Genomic DNA, 17756 nt, shown 5'->3' with positions numbered 1-17756 from the left:
ATGTACCAGTAATGTAAATCTTTCAAAACTAAATTCATTTGAATTTTTATGGTGTTTTTGTAATTAGTTGGTTATGTCTTAATGAGATTTAGCGTCCATCATGAACAAGGAGAAGATACAGTTATAATTTTCTCTTTTCTAGGTAGAAGTTTTAAAATAGGATTATTTTATTTCATTGCATAAAGCTGAGCAAGAGAAACAATATTTCTTTAAAACTCTTCTTTAGTTGATTATCTTTTCCTGAGATCCACATTTAAGATTTTTTTTTTAATTTCTTTAAAATGTCAAATAATGATTTTAAGTTTCCATATAAAAGATAGTAGCCCTTCTATCATCCAAGTATTATTTAAATGAAAGCATCCTTCAGAGACAAATTTTATGAAACACAGTAACAAGGAGGAAACATTTCCAATCCAATTTTGGATTGTTTTCTTTCTTTTTTTTTTTTTTTGAGACAGGTTCTCACTCTCGGCCAGACTGGAGTACAGTGAGGCCATCTCGGCTTACTGCAACTTCTGCCTCCCAGGTTTAAGCGATTCCCCTGCTTCACCCTCCCAGGTAGCTGGGATTACAGTCGTGCGTCACTACTGCCCAGCTAGTTTTTGTGTTTTTAGTAGAAACGGGGATCTCACCATGTTGGCCAGGCTGGTCTCGATCTCCTGACCTCAAATGACCCACCCTCCTCGGCCTCCCAAAGTACTGGAATCAGTTTTGGGGTGTTTTCTGATATTGGCTTTTATGTAATTATTTGATGGATTGGGGCACATCCTTTTTAAATAAGTTGATTTTGCCTTAAATAGAAAAATAACCTATAAATGTATTGATTTATAATTGTTATAGGAGTAATAAATATGAAATTAAGAGTTTCAACAGGCTTATTAGTTTCACTCAGCTGCATTTTTTAGAAAAAATAACTTACATGGTCTGATAACATCTGTCAGCCTTTTGAAGAGTCAATTATTATTTCATTACTTTTCTTTTTTTTTATTGAAGATTATAGTTTCTCAAAAAATACTTCATTTCAACCCATGGTAACTCATGTCATGTTGTATTACCCCTCCTCATGTTGGTATGTGGTCTCCCAGAAGTCACTAGATTAATTAAACTTACATATATTTTTTGAAGGAAACTTGGATTGTGTATCTGAAATAATTGTATTATATCTAATATTTTTTAACAGAATAACCCAAATGCACATGGTGATTTTTTAAAAATAAATAGAGCATATGAAGTACTCAAAGATGAAGATCTACGGAAAAAGTATGACAAATATGGAGAAAAGGGACTTGAGGATAATCAAGGTGGCCAGTATGAAAGCTGGAACTATTATCGTTATGATTTTGGTAAGGTGATACGATATTACTTATGAAATGTTTTTTATCTGAGTAAAAGAAAAGTGAATTCTGTTTCACCACTTAAGTTATATATTTAATCTGTGTCACTGTGATTAGCTCCTTTTAATTTGCTGTGGGAGTGAAATTTAAAAGGAAAGTCAGTGGGTATACAGAGATGATCTGTACAGATACGAAGTTGTATTGGTCAAATCTTGTTAAATACTTTTAAAATAAGGATTGTTATTTAATAAAAAATATGCATTCATGGACTGCATAATGACATTTCACTTAGCAATGGACTGTATGTAGGAAATTGGTCCCATGAAATTATAATACCATATTTTTACTGTAGCTTTTCTATGTTTAAATACAAAGATACTTACCATTGTGTTACAGTTGCCTACAGTATTCAGCAGTAACATGCTGTACAGGTTTGTAGCCTAGGTGTGTAGTAAGATATGCTATCTAGGTTTGTGTAAGTACACTGTGTGATGTTTTTGCAACAACAAAATTCCCTAACCACATATTTCTCAGAATATGTCCCTGTTAGTAAGTGATGTATGACTATATATTTGCATTAGGGGTAGTTAAATATTTCTTTCAGTATTTTTTAGTATTAAATAATATTTCTTTCAATATATTTTAGAGCATCATATTTTCCAAGAAAGGCTAAACTTTAAGTTTAATAATGATCTCTTCAATAGAAATGCCATCCTTCTCATATGGAACCCTTATTGATGTTTTAAGGTGCTTTGGCCTTCGGTTGACATTAAGGTCAATACCTTGAAACATTATCAATAAAGGTTGCATATGAGAAGGACGAAAGGTGTTCTTTTTCTTAAACATGAAGGAAAAAATAAGGTGGAAGGAGGAAACAAAGTAAAGGAACCAAGGAAGAAAGAATGTAAACACACAGCATTTTAAATTTATATCTGGAGGATTTGCTTTTAGTAAATATAAATTTTCTTTTCAAAATAGTATTTTCAAGTATATTCTCTACACCTTGATAGTCTATATCAAGAGTTAGCAGACTGCGTTTCATAGGCCAAATCTGGCTTGCCATTTGCTTTTATAAATAAAGTTTTATTGGAATGCAATTACATTCATTTGTTTACATAATATATATGACTTCTTTCACACTTTGAGAGCAGAGTTGAGAAGTTGTGACAGAAGCCATACATCCCACAAAGCCTAAAAAAGTTATATTTACTAAATATTTGTGTCTGCCTCTGCAAATATTCCAAACTTTTTAGCAGAAGATATTCTAACATGATACCATGTATTAAAAACCATATAATCTGAAACTTGAATGAGGTCTGTAGTCTAGTTAACAGTATACCACTCTCAATTTCCTGGTTTTTGATATTATACTGTAGCTAATTAACATGTCACCATTAAAGGAAGGTGAGTAAAAAGTACACAAGAGTCTATATTTTTGCACCTCCCTGAATCTAATTATTTTTAAAACCATAATATAAATTTTCTATGGAGATGAAATTATGTGAATATTAGGAACTACCACACACACACCTATGAGAGTCTGTATCAAAATTCTAGTATCTTTAGATCACCCTAAATATATTGATAGTATTATTTACTTTTTTTCCACTTAGGTTGTTGCATATTCTCTAAGTTTGAGATTTAATATAGTAGTTTGATTTTTTTTGATGATTAAAACGAGTAATCTATTTTTATGTGGCAATTTATATAGTGAAGTTTTGATTTTATAATTTTTATATACTTTTAAAATTAGGTATTTATGATGATGATCCTGAAATCATAACATTGGAAAGAAGAGAATTTGGTAAGTTTGTGGGCTTAAGGTTTTATGAAACTTAATACAAGTTCGATCTCATCTGAAACTCTTGGGGATATATATGTTTGAAATTTAGAAATCTTTTGGATTTTCGAACAGTAATAATGTAATATACTGTATATTAAATATTTCTAGCAGAATGTGGGGAAGTGTACCATAATAAAAACATTAATATTTCTGTAGCAAAATGTGTAAGTATATACTAAATAAAAGAAATTTAAAAATCAGTTCAGATCAGGTTTGGATGCCAAATGAGCTTGCTACAAACTTACAGCAAAATTTCTTAGAGCTTTTTGATTTTAGAGTTTTTGATAAAGGTATAGTTATTTTGGAAGTAGATTTAATTTGATTGGCAACTTGTGTGAAATGCCCATAAAAATACAGTTCTGCATTTTCCATTGCATTTAAGAAAATTGTATACCAGAATAGATTCTTATACTTTCATCCCTTTGTACAGTAATAATAGGTTTATTTTTTATACTTCAAAGCAATAAATTATACTTCAAATTTCAATTTTATATTACTCTATCACAATTGCATTTAATTTGGAAAACTAAAATACGGACGGGCGCAGTGGCTTACACCTGTAATCCCAGCACTTTGGGAGGCCAAGGCAGGCGGATCACTTGTGATCAGGAGTTAGAAACCAGCCTGCCCAACATGGGGAAAACCCATCTCTACTAAAAATACAAAAATTAGCTGGGCGTGGTGGCACCCACCTATAATCCCAGCTACTCGGGAGGCTGAGGCACAAGAATCGCGTGAATCTGGGAGTCGGAGGTTGCCGTGAGCCATGATGGCACCACAAAAAAAAAGAAAACTAAAGTAGCCTACCAGTCACAAAAAATACATATAAATCTATATAATGTTTTTCATATATTATTATCGTTAAAAATTTATTACAGCTACTTGATTGTATACAGTTTGTTCCTTCTAAGCAAGGGTGGCTTTTTTTGTTATTTTTGTTTGTTTGTTTGTTTTTTTGAGATGGAGTCTTGCTTTGTCGCCCAGACCAGAGCGCAGTGGCACAAACTTGGCTCACTGCAACCTCTGCCCCCCGGGTTCAAGCGATTCTCCTGCCTCAGCCTCCTGAGTAGCTGGGATTACAGGTGCCCGCTACCATGCCCACCTAATTTTTGTATTTTTAGTAGAGACATGGTTTCACCATGTTGGCCAGGCTGGTCTCGAACTCCTGACTTCAGGCGATCCACCCACCTTGGCCTCCCAAAGTGCCAGGATTACAGGCATGAGACACCACGCCTGGCCAAGGGTGGCATTTTAATCTTAATTTCTACATCATGCTGGTAAGCTCCACATACAAAATAGCTGTTCAATGTGTTACTTTGTCAAAAGCCATCTACACAAAACACTTGAACATGTTCTAAGTGAATAGAAAAATATATCTTTCCTATATTCTGCAAATAAAGTAAGACAATTTGATTCATTTGGATTGTTAATAGAATTAATGCTCATGTCACAGGCTGGTAGAATCGTATCTGTTGTGTGAGTTATATAAACCTATACCTGTTCCTTTGTGGTTTTTATTGTCTCTCATCTCCCAATACATCACATCAGTAAGTGGTTTGTGAACCAGTGAGTTAGAAAACACTGGAATTACAGGTAGAGGAACTGAACAAAACTTGCAAACTTACTAATCCATGAGTCTACCTAGAATGAGACTTCACTGATAGTTATATTGTATATGGGTTCATGCTTTTTCAGATGTGTCACTATGCAGAAAAGCTTAAGAACTGCTAATAGTTCATATAGAACTCTAAATGGTAGTTCAAGATAAATTGCAGCCACAAAACTTCAGAGATAATTCATAAATAATTAACCTTGCTTGATGAGAGGAATGAGCAGGAGCATTGTTGTGATAGAGAAGGACCCTCTAGTGAAGCTTTCCCAGGCATTTTTCTGCTAAGCAAATGGTATCATTTCTGACTCTCTAGAAAGTCAACAAGCAAATGCCTTCTAAGCTCTTCTATTATATTTAGCATAGGTTAAGTAGGTTAAGTCAATTCTGACAGCTACTTTAAACTCTGAAAGAATAAAATAAGAGACCTACATAATATAGTAAGGATTGTGGGGATTAAATTTCATCTAAGGCCTAAGTAAGACATTACCTTGGAAAATCATTTTGTTTGAAAAGATTGAGTTTTTTTTTAACAATTCAAAACATTAATAAATATTTGCTAAAATTATAGATTTGAACAACACGTAGTATCTAGCCAATAGTACATTTTATATTTTATCTGTAAAATGACCTGATGCAAGTTACAAATTTTACTCACTTAAAAAATTTAACATTGTAAAAATGAGCTTTCACATTCAAGATAAAAAGGCGAGGATAATTTGCTTTGGGTTAAAGGATTTCCATATAATTCCATGTTAAAATTAGTTATTAGTTATTTTAAAATAAAAATTTCAGAAATTACTGTAACACATTAAATCATACATGGTATTCTAAATATGTGCAATTAATTCAGACTAATTAGAAACAGGTGCAGGACTCAGTGTTCACCTACATTTCAAGTATAACATAGACCTGTGGGAAAACAGTTCATCTGTACGTTACAGGCAAAGTAATTACACTTTACTTTCCTAACAGAAGCTATTAACTATAGTTTTATGTATTTTAACAGACAATACCTCTAGTTGTATAGTTTAGAAGTGGAACGTTGCATTTTGAAATGTAGTAATTCTATTCTGGGTCACTGTTATGCACAACATCCCGTTGAGCTGTGATGATACAGTATGAAAAATATTTTAACTTTATTCTTATTACTCAGCAATCAGTGGGACCTCGGCAAATATGAGAAGTGCTCCATGAAGACAAAATACAAGTGTACCTCATTTTATTAGACTTTGCTTTATTGCACTTCACAGATAATGCCTTTTTCTTTCTTTTTTTTTTACAAATTGAAGGTTTTTAGCAAAACCCTATATCAAGCAAGTCTGTCAGCTCAACATGTTTCCAATAGCATGTGCTCACTTCATGTCTCTGTGTTACATTTTGGTATCCAAACTTTTTCACTATTATTCTGTCTGTTACGATGATCTGCAGTCAGTGATCTTTGATGTTACTATTGTAATCGTTTTGGAGTGTGCCCATAGGATGGCAGACTTAATGTTTGTGTCTATTCTGACTGCTCCCTCTTCCTTCTCCCTTTTCTCTCCCTATTCTTGGGCCTCCCTACTCCCTGAGATAAAACATTACTGAAATTAAGCCAATTAATAACTACAGTGACCTCTAAATGTTCAAGTGGAAGAGATGCATGTCTCTCATTTTAAATCGGAAGCTAGAAATGATTAAGCTTAGTGAGGGAGGCATATCAAAACCCAAGATAGGCTAAAAGGCCTCTTTTGCTAGTTAAATTTATAAATGCAACGTAGAAAGTAAACGTGCTACTCCAGTGAACACACTAATGATAAGAACACAAAACAGCCATATTGCTAACATGGAGAATGTCTTAGTGGTCTGGGTAGATGAGATCATCCACAACATCCCCTTAGCAAAAGCCTAACCAAAGAAAGGCCTAATTCTTTCCAATTTTATAGAGGCTGAGAGAGATGAGGAAGCTGCAGAAAAAAGTTTGAAACTAGAAGAGGTTTGTTCATGAGGTTTAAAGAAAGTAGCCATCTCCATAACATCAAAATACAAGATGAAGCAGCAAGTGCTGACATAGAAGCTGCAGCAAGTTTTCCAGAAGATCTACCTAAGATCATTGATGAAGATGGCTATACTAAACAACAAATTCTCAAGTGTAAATGAGACAGCCTTCCATTGGAAGAAGATGCTATCTGGGACTTTCATAGCTAGAGAGAAGTCAATGCCAAGCTTCAAAGGATGGGCTGACTCTTGTTAGGGGCCAGTGCAGTTGGTAACCTTAAGTTGAAACCAGTGCTCATTTTACGAAAAACCATCAAGAATTAGGCTAAATCAGCTCTGCTCTGTAAATGTAACAACAAAGCCTGGATGACAGCACATTATTTTATGAATATTTTAAGCTTTCTGTTGAGACATACTACACAGAAAAAAAGATTTCTTTGAAAATATTAGTGCTCATTGACAGTGCGCCTGTCAAGAGCTCTGATGGAAATGGACAAAGAGCATAATGTTTTTTTCCATGCCTGTTAACACAGTATCCATTCTGCAGCCCATAGATCAAGGAGTAATTTCGACTTTCAAGTCATACTCTCTAAGAAATACATTTCACAAGACTCTACCTGCCATAGATGGTGATTCCTCTGATGGATCCAGGCAAAGTAAATTGGAAACCTTCTAGAAAGGAGTTGCCATTCTAGTGTCATTAAGAACATCTGTGATTCATGGAAGGAGGTCAAAATATCAGTGTTACAGGCGTTGGGAGGAAAGTCATTCCAACCTTCATGGATGACTTTGAGGGGTTCAAGGCTTCAGTGGAGGAAGTAACTGCAGATGTGATAGAAATAGCAAGAGAACTGGAGCCTGATTATGTGACTGAATTACTGCAATCTCATTATAAAACGTGGGGCGGTGAGGAGTTGCCTCTTACGGATGAGCAGAAAAAGTGGTTTCCTGAGATGGAACTTACTCCTGGTGAAGGTCCTGTAAACAATGTTCATATGACAACAAAGGATTTAGAATATTACATAAACTTGGTTGATAAAGCAGCAACAGGGTGTTTGAGGCCAATTTTGACTCCAATTTTGAAAGAAGTTCTGTGGGTCAAATGCTATCAAACAGCATTGCATGCTTCAGAGAAAATCTTTCAGGAAAGGAAACGTCAGTCAACGTGGCAAACTTCTTTGTCGTCTCATTTTGAGAAATTGCCACAGCCACCCCAACCTTAACCACCACCATGATCAGTCAGCACCCATCAACATCATGACATGCATGACTTGCTGAAAGGCTCAAATGACTGTTAATGTTACCATTTTTTACCAATAAAGTTATTTTTTGTTCCTTGGTTTGAGTTTGTTTTTTTTTAAGAGATAGGGTCTCACTCTGTCATCCCAGCTGGAGAGTTCAGCAGCAGGATAACAGCTCACCAGAGCCTTGAACCCATGCCTGGGCTGAAGCGATCCTGCCACCTCAGTCTCCCGACTAGCTGAGACTGCAGGCACGTGCCACCATGCCCAGCTGTTTTTGTAGAGACAGGGTCGTGCTGTGTTGCCCAGGCTGGTCTCAAAACTCCTGGGCTCAAATGATCCTTCTGCCTCAGCCTCCCAAAATGCTAGGATGACAAGCATGAGCCACTCTGCCCAGCCTATTTTTTAATTAAGGTATGTACATTTTGTTGTTGTTGTTAGACATAATGCTCTTACAAAATAGATTATAGTATAGTGTAAATATAATTTTTTTATGCACTGGAAAACCAGAAAATGTGTGTGACTCCTTTATAGCGATACCAGCTATGTTGTGATTTGGAAACAAACCTGCAATATCTGAGGTATGCCTGTTAGCAGGGTAGGAGACATTTTCACTACTAGCAAGGTTTTATGTCAAATACCATTCAAATTTGTTTTACAGCATATTTTTATTTAAGACTTATGAACAGTAATACCTTGTGTAATTATTGCTTTCTATTTTTATATAAAAATACCTCATTACTTGTTTATAGCTGATAAGATAATCCCTTCTTTCATTAAAGTTTGCATTAATTCTGTTACTATTTTTACTTAAATTTGTACTGGCTTGTGGTCTAAACCAATATGGCAATTTTTTCCACCACCTCTATAGAACGGTCATTTGCCAGACTTTGAAAACACTGCCAAAGAACAGCCGATAGTTCTGAATTATACACCTTGCCTGTAATGTACAGATTAACTGTTTTCCCACAGGTCTGTCTCATACTTGAAATGTAGGTGAACCCTGAGTCCTGCACCTATTTCTAATTAGCCTGAATTAGTTGCACATATTTAGAATACCATGTGTGATTTAATGTCTTACTGTAATTTCTGAAATTTTTATTTTAAAATAACAAATTTTAACATGAAATTATATGGCAATCCTTTAACCCAAAGCAAATTATCCTCGCCTTTTTGTCTTGAATGTGAAAGTACATTTTTACAATGTTAAATTTTTTAAATGAGTAAAATTTGTAACTTGCATCAGGTCATTTTACAGATAATAATGTAAAATGTACTATTAGCTAGATATACGTCATTCAAATCTGTAATTTTAGCAAATATGTATTAATGTTTTGAATTGTTTAAAAAAAAAAAAAAACCTCAACCTTTTCAAACAAAATGATTTTCCAAGGTAATGTCTTTTTTTTTTTTTTTTTTTTTGAGACGGAGTCTTGCTCTGTTGCCCAGGCTGGAGTGCAGTGGCTGCGATCTCGGCTCACTGCAAGCTCCGCCTCCTGGGCCCAGGCCATTCTCCTGCCTCAGCCTCCCAAGTAGCTGGGACCACAGGCGCCCGCCACCACGCCCGGCTAATTTTTTTGTATTTTTAGTAGAGACGGGGTTTCACTGTGTTAGCCAGGATGGTCTCTATCTCCTGACCGTGTGATCCGCCCACCTCAGCCTCCCAAAGTGCTAGGATTACAGGCATGAGCCACTGCGCCCGGCCTCGGTAATGTCTTATTTAGGGCTTAGATTAAATTTAATCCCCACAATCCTTACTATATTATGTAAGTCTCTTATTCTTTCAGAGTTTAAAGTAGCTGTCAGAATTGACTAAACCTACTTAACCTATGCTGCATATAATAGAAGAGCTTAAATCTCAGTCACTCTATTTGTCTTCTTTATTTCTCTAGTGCACACATACTCTTCTGTGAGGTTTGGCTGCTGTTTCTTGTGCTGTCACTTTTTAGAACTTTATGGCCATATTTATCTTGCAGTTTGAGGCTGCTGCTTTTTCAAGTATGGGCATAGGAGAGTTTTCTTAAAAAGTTACCATTGGTTTGAGATTTGAAAATGTTTCTCGTGGAAAAAAATTTTTTTAATTTTTTAAGAATGTCATTTATGTAGAAGATATAGAAAAAAATTGCACAGAAAATGAGAAAGACAATATGAAAATTTTATGACTTTTTTTTTAAATTCTGATCTCCACAAAAAGTTAACTAAAACATGCATGAACCTTTAATGAATAATTCTAAGTTGTTTCCATTTTATTTATTTTTAGATGCTGCTGTTAATTCTGGAGAACTGTGGTTTGTAAACTTTTACTCCCCAGGCTGTTCACACTGCCATGATTTAGCTCCCACAGTACGTATTTTTCACATCCCCATTACTAGTTTTATTTCTAATCTGCAATTTATGTGTTAGAATTTTTTTTCTATGAATAGTAGTTATCAAAAATAATTATCAAATACTTTCAAACGTCTGGTTTAAAAATGTATAGCTTGGAGTGTGTTCAAGGGAAGAAAAGTGGTCTCATCAGAAAAATATGTTTTCTTTTTCTCTCATAGTGGAGAGACTTTGCTAAAGAAGTGGATGGGTTACTTCGAATTGGAGCTGTTAACTGTGGTGATGATAGAATGCTTTGCCGAATGAAAGGAGTCAACAGCTATCCCAGTCTCTTCATTTTTCGGTCTGGAATGGTAAGGGATAAAGTTAGCCTTTTTTAAATTTGTGAAACATTATGACAAGTTAAATAGTAGAGAAAATACAGTATGTGGAATTTGCAAAACATTTTAAGTCTTGTTTTAGGTGCCATCTCACTGGTCTTCTGTGATGATAAACATTTTGGATTATGATTTTTTTCTTTTTTTTTTTTTAGACAGTCTCGCTCTGTCACCCAGGCTGGAGTGCACCGGTCGATCTCGGCTCACTGCAAGCTCCACTTCCCATGTTCACGCCATTCTTCTGCCTCAGCCTCCCAAGTAGCTGGGACTACAGGCGCCCGCCACCTCGCCCGGCTAATTTTTTGTATTTTTAGTAGATATGGGGTTTCACTGTGTTAGCCAGGACGGTCTCTATCTCCTGACTTCATGATCCGCCCGCCTCGGCCTTCCAAAGTGCTGGGATTACAGGCGTGAGCCACCGCGCCTGGCCTGAATATTTTTAAACACCATTTCTTTGTGTTTTTGTTTTTGTTTTTGTTTTGAGACGGAGTCTCACTCTGTTGCCCAGGCTGGAGTGCAAGGGCGTGATCTCGGCTCACTGCAGCCTCTGCCTCCTGGGTTCAGGCAGTTCTGCCTCAGCCTCCCGAGTAGCTGGGACTACAGGCACCCGCTCCTACGCCTGGCTAATTTTTATATTTTTAGTAGAGACGTTGGCCAGGCTGGTCTTGAACTCCTGACCTCAGGTGATAATGCCCACCTCAGCCTCCCAGAGTGCTGGGTTTAAAGGCGTGAGCCACGGTGCCCAGCCAAACACCATTGACTTTGCTATATTTTAAAATTAAATGTTTGCCAATTTCAGTTTCTGTCTTAAGGAACATAATTTATACAATATGTATATTGTATTTGCTAGTTTACAAAGTATTTTACAAGTATTGTCTCATTGAATGTAAAGCTCTGATATCTTTTTCCTTAGTTTCCAGTGATGAAACTGAAACCATTATAAAGAGTATTATTAAAATATCTTCCATAGAATCTGTACTGTCAAGATCATCAGGATATCATTTGGAAATACATTCTACTATTGAGAAATAGAACTTTGCTGCATTATTCAAGAAAATATAAAAATCAAACTCTTTGGTATTATTTTTATTGAGTTTTTAAAAGAAAAAGTAAAAGATGTTTCTCTTCTTCCAAAAACCAATAGGCCCCAGTGAAATATCATGGAGACAGATCAAAGGAGAGTTTAGTGAGTTTTGCAATGCAGCATGTTAGAAGTACAGTGACAGAACTTTGGACAGGTAATTTTATTTTCTTAATTTGCTTGATTTTCAGGGTATTTTGAAATTAGTATTTTGTTTTTAATGGCAATATTAACATTTTGGTCATAGTATTGAAATTTTAAAGTGTCTTTTCCATGTTTCTTAGAAGGGAATTGTGTCATTTACTCTGAACTCTGCTGAATTTAACAAACTAGTTAGATTTGTACAGAAACAAACTATTGAGATATGGGAAATGGATATGAGATAGGGCTAGGGTAAAAAGACTTCTCTCAAAGTGCAACTAAATATTTTGTGATACAAGTGTTTCATTGCCTTTTTAAGTATGCTTTTCAGTCAGTAAATTCAAACCTATTCTGTTTAAAGTTTAAAAATGCTTCTAATCTTAGGCTTTTAACTCATTAACTGCCTTTAGGCAGATTAAGCTATCCAGGAAATAATAGTATTCGTGGCTCAAGATGTTCATTTTATTCGTTGAGTAAAGTTACATGTCAGAAACTATTAAATAGTAGGGCTGCAGTAGTAAAATACATAATCCTTGCCATCAGTGACTTCATTAGTGAGGAAAACATTAGTAAACAATTAAAATGCAATATAGTAACTATTGTTATAGAGCTTAAGGAAGCATAACATATGTAAAACAACCCAGTTGGGGAAAAGAGAGTTAGAAAATACTTCTTGAAAGAAGTCATTTCTAATCTGTCATGAAAATGAATAGGAAACCTTAGGAGATCACTGTGTATTTGGGGAACTGGCAATACTTCATGAATCTGACAAAAAGATGAATAATTGGGTCAAGTGCTATGGAGAAATACAATATAGCTGGCTGAATAGGTAGACAAAGCTCAAGTCACAGGGGCCTAACTTGCCAATTTGAGTTTTTTTCTTAATGAAATAATGAATTTAGGTTTTATATGATGAAAAATTGGAGAGCCATTGAAGGAATTTGTCATACTCAAGAGTATCTTTGGAAAGATAACTGGTAAAACTCAGAGTGGATTAGAAGAGGGTGGGATTAGAAAGGAAAAATTACTTAGAAGACTGTTTCCATTAGTAAAGGAGTAATAGGTGATCAGAATTTGCTTTTTTTTTTTTTTTAAGGAAATTTTGTTAACTCCATACAAACTGCTTTTGCTGCTGGTATTGGCTGGCTGATCACTTTTTGTTCAAAAGGAGGAGGTAATATTTTTTAATTTTGCTGGAATGAAGAGAACATGACATTTAAATTTTCAGTGACAGTTTTAAGTATGCTACTATAATTAATTATTAAGTACTTGAAACTACAGTGTATGCCCAAGATTGCAATTGTTTTTCCTAATGAATATTTGCCTTTTTCATTATTTTACACGAGGTTATTATTCATTTTTTAATGTATTTTTTAATGTAATTTTACATTCAATTTTTTAATGTAATTCATTTTTGAATGTTCTTATGTTCAGTGGACCAGTTTTTCAGCTTAAATAGACTCATGATAAATTGTACCTTCAGGTAGCCACAGATGTTATTTGACAATTTGCAAAAATAACTAGTTGTTTACAGCTCTAACCCATCCCAAAATAATAATTTTTTGGAAATACGGACTTTGCTTCATGCTTATATATATATCTCTTAAACATACATAGATCTGCCTCATACAATTATATATTTGAAGATGACAGCTTCTTCTAGGAACCTTTCCTTGAATAAATTATGTTGAAAATTCAGTACTCTGCATAGCAAGCCACAAACTGTAACTGTGTTCAAACAGTGTGGTTGGTTAAAAATTGGTCCAAGATAACAAAATATTGTAACTCAATGTATTTGCATGTATTTAATCCCAACGTGAGTCTTTTCCCCACATTTCATCTCTCAGCCTTCATGCTACTATATCGAAAAGATACTGCCTTTTAACTAAAATCAACCCATTACCCCATCCTGTAAGTCCTATGCTAGGAAGACACTGCCTTGCAGCAGAACATCAGCCTTAAACTTAACTAATCACCAAGGGATTTTGTCTCATTTTGGCCTATTGCCCAAATTTCTGTTCATCAAGAACAAAACTTCTTACACTCCCTGAGATTCTTTTACTTCTCACCTCAGGTAAATTGCTTTTCCCTGTCTTTGTAGGCTCTGTGATGCTATAGCTCTCTTTCTTCTAAATCTTCTCTCATTGTATTCTAGTGTTCATATTTACAGAACTTTCATAAAAATAGTGAAGGCACTATTTAAAGATTTTATTGTATTTTGAGGATCCTTTACATACTTTTATCAAATATCTGTTACATTTTATTTTCCCCCAATTATGAGATCTCTTGGGTAAAAGGGATTGTTGATAGGAGGAGAGATTGAGAGTATTATCCTAAAGAGAGAAAATTACTCTTCTCCTCTGTAGCTAGAAATCCTAGAAATTAAAGGGAGAGAATGAAAGAATGTGAGAGAGAGAGTGAGGGAGCGAGGGGGAGAGAGAGACAGAGAATGTGTGTGTGTGTGTGTGTGTGTGTGTGTGTAAGTAGAAGGATTTTCATAGAGTCCAGCTCAATTAATTGCCTTCGAATGAACATGGTAATTTGGGGGAAAGGCAAATGCAAGTATTTTCATTAGGCTTCATAAAGGTAAAACTGCTTCATAAGGTTTTTTTGTCCCCAGATTGTTTGACTTCACAGACACGACTCAGGCTTAGTGGCATGTTGGTAAGCATCAATCATTTTGTAAAATTATATCACCATGTAAAGAAACACGTTTAGAAATTGATTTGAAACGTTTTCTTCCCTTGTTTCTTGAACATTTAACTCACCTATTTGTAATCTTATTTTCTGATGACTGTATTCATAGCTATGTGTTTTTTTCTGAATAATTAGCTACGTTCAATAAATTTTGACGTATTCTAAGTGTCATTTACTCTTTAATTATTCTGCAATTTATAAATTCCTCTTCAACTAAAGTTACATGTTAGTGTTTTTGTCATTTCCAAACTTTATTTTTTGTTTTCTTTTTTAGTCATTTTAAAATTTATTTCACTCTCATGTTAATGGCTTGGAAGTAGTCTGAGTGATGTTAATTTTTTAACACCATTGAAATACCCTTTGTGGCTTTGTGGCTTGACACTTTGTCAGTTGTGAAAATTGTGGAAATTCTTTGTGAGCTTGAATATAATAATATCTTCTAAGTTAGGTATAATATGGTATTTATTAGATCAGATTTATTAATCATGTTATTTATTTTTGGACTGCATGATCTGTAATTTCTAAAAGGGATGTATTAAAATCTCTACTTTCAATCATTGATTTCTCTCTTACATTTCTGTCAGTTCTTCCTTTACATATTTTGACATATTGTTCGCAGCAGTATGAACATTATTATATCCTTTGGCAGCTATTTATTTCTCTTTGTGCATTATGGATTTTTTTTACACAAATTCTGTTTTATTTGATAATAAAATCACTAACTTAGTAAGCTTTTGTTTCATTCCCTTTCCTTATTTCACCCTATGCCTAGGCCTTTAGTTTTTCAACACTACACATTAGAATCACCTGAGGAGATTTTAAAAATAATAAAAAAACAAAACCAGGTCCCTCAGATCAATTAAATCAAAATATTTGAGGGTGAGGACTGAGCATTAGTATCTTTGTTTTTTTTAATATTTGGTGATCGGAGTGATCGGCCTATATTTTTCCTTTTCAGTAAAGTCTGTGCGCTTTCAGCATCAAAGTTAGGCTGGCCTTTAAATGTGTTGGAAAGTATTCTCTTTTTTTCTCTTCTTTGGAAACAGTTTCTGTACAACTGGTGTTCTTTCTTTCTCGAAAAGAATTTTTTTTGGTAGAATTTATCAGGAAACCATCTGGGCCTGGAGTTGTCTTTGAATCTGTTTTTATAGACTTTTCTCCGATCTCTCTTGATTGATTGACTGATTGATTGATTGATTTTCTACTTCCTCTATTTGGTAAATTCTGTTTTTCTAAGACTTCATTCTTTCTACCAAATGTCTAAATGTATTGCTATAAAAATTGTACATAATGTCCTTTTTTTTATATCTGTAGTATCTATAGTGATGTTCTTTCTTACTTTCTGATCATATTTTTTGTGTGTGTGTCATGTTTTTATTCTTATTCTGTCCAAGGAGAGGTTTTTTAAGCTTTATAAGTCTTTTCAAAGTCTCAAGTTTTAGCTTTATTGATTTTTTTTTTTACTGCACGTTTCTTTATTTCATTGACTTAAGTACTGTATTTCCTTCCCTCAACTTTTTTATGATTTAATTTGCTGTTCTTGAATGATTAGTTCATTCATCTTCAGGCTTTCCTTTCTAATATATGAATTTAGATTGTAAATTAGTACAACTTTAGGTACATCTTCTATTTTGATATATGTAGTATTTTGGTTAGCAGTTCAAAATATATTTTAATCTTCCATTTTTATTTCTCTTTGAATCACAGATTCTGTATTTTTTGTTCCCAATCATAAAGGGTATTTTTAAAAGTACTGTTGTTATTTTTTGGCTAGCTTAATTCTACTGTGGATAATGAACATGGATTCAGTTTTTTTAAGTGGTTAGGCCTTTTTTCATGGCCCAATATGTGGTAAATTTTTATAAAATGTTTCATGTGCATTTGAAAATGAATCCTGTAATTCACAGGTGCACATTTCTATAAAATCAGTTGGGTCCAATTTGTTAGCTATGTTGATCAAATCCTCTAGATCTTAATAATTGTATTGTCTGCCTATTCTGTCAATAACAGAGAAGTGTCTTAATATCCTCTACTACTTTGTGGATATTTCTATTTCCTTTGTTTTCTGTCAATTTTTATTCATTTTGATGCTTTGTTATTAGGTAGATATTAATTTAGAATTGTATGTTTTCTTGGTGATTTGAATCTCTAACCTGATGAAATAACCCTCTTTATCTCCTTTCATGCCTTTTGCCTCCAAGTCTACCTTGACTGATACTAATATAGCTACACCAGCTTTCTTTTGTTTAATGTTGGCATTTTTCCATTTTTTACTGTCAGCCTTACTGTATCCTTATATTTATTAGCCTGCAATCAGCATGTAATTAGGTTTTGTATTTATCTAGTTGCCATTCTTTATTTTAGTCCATTTATATTTAATATTATTCCTGACATAGTTGGCTTTATACTTACCATCTTGTTAGTTTTATATCTGTCTTACCTGTTTTCTAGTCCTTTTTCCTTTTTGCTTCTTTTGGATTAATCAAGTGATTTTTAAAATTTCATTTCCCATCTCTACTAGATCTTTAGTTACCCATTCTTTTATTGTTCATTTAATGGGTACCCTAGAAATTTTGTACATGTATCCTGACTTACTCATTTGTTACCTAACGCAAGAGTACTAAACAAATTATTTTACTACCGCTGAAACTTTGCTGTTACATATTTTAATCAAATACTTTTTCTAAGTTCTATCTTAAATGCAGTTAAGTGAATACATCTTAAGTGTACAACTTAATTTTTACATATATATGCTCCCATGTAATACCACCTACATCAAGATCTATTCTTTCTTAGCTTTTAATTGTTTGTGATTTTTCTGAAGTTTCATTATGATGTACATAGGTCTGAGTTTCTTATTTATACTGATTGAGATTAACTGGACTTCTTTATCACTATAGCTGTGTTAATATCTTTCATCAGTTGTGGAAACCTGTCAGCTGTTATTTCACTTGTTTCTGTCTTAATCTCCCTTATCTTTCCAAGATCCCAGTTGAATGTATGTTAGAACTCTATTTGTTTACTAACTTGCCCAGTCCAAAAAATTTTTTCAGTAACTTAAGGTTCTGAGAAATGTACTTTTCATATAGGATTTTGGAGCTCACTAAAGGATTAGCTTAGCCGCTGTAAAT

At 34.1% G+C, this 17756-nt stretch overlaps 2 protein-coding genes across 5 annotated transcripts in view; one reads left to right on the top strand and one right to left on the bottom strand.

Annotated features, from left to right (window-relative positions):
- DNAJC10 (DnaJ heat shock protein family (Hsp40) member C10) overlaps positions 1-17756 on the top strand; it is a 54019-nt gene that overhangs the window by 2412 nt on the left and 33851 nt on the right. For all 4 annotated transcript variants that reach the window (XM_050750544.1, XM_050750543.1, XM_050750541.1 and 1 more), the window contains 7 exons: positions 1181-1343; positions 3088-3138; positions 10265-10347; positions 10551-10682; positions 11851-11944; positions 13025-13102; positions 14549-14592. In XM_050750544.1, coding sequence (XP_050606501.1) covers positions 1181-1343; positions 3088-3138; positions 10265-10347; positions 10551-10682; positions 11851-11944; positions 13025-13102; positions 14549-14592 — 645 coding nt within the window. The remainder of the gene's footprint in view (positions 1-1180; positions 1344-3087; positions 3139-10264; positions 10348-10550; positions 10683-11850; positions 11945-13024; positions 13103-14548; positions 14593-17756) is intronic.
- The window catches only part of NEUROD1 (neuronal differentiation 1), a 1109848-nt gene that overhangs the window by 1073652 nt on the left and 18440 nt on the right, over positions 1-17756 (bottom strand). The gene's annotated exons all lie outside the window — the stretch shown is intronic.

Source organism: Macaca thibetana, chromosome 12 (assembly GCF_024542745.1).
Source record: "Macaca thibetana thibetana isolate TM-01 chromosome 12, ASM2454274v1, whole genome shotgun sequence".
In the NCBI taxonomy this organism is placed as follows: domain Eukaryota; kingdom Metazoa; phylum Chordata; class Mammalia; order Primates; family Cercopithecidae; genus Macaca; species Macaca thibetana.
Note: the sequence above shows the minus strand (reverse complement) of the source record. Positions and strands in the feature narration are given on the sequence as shown.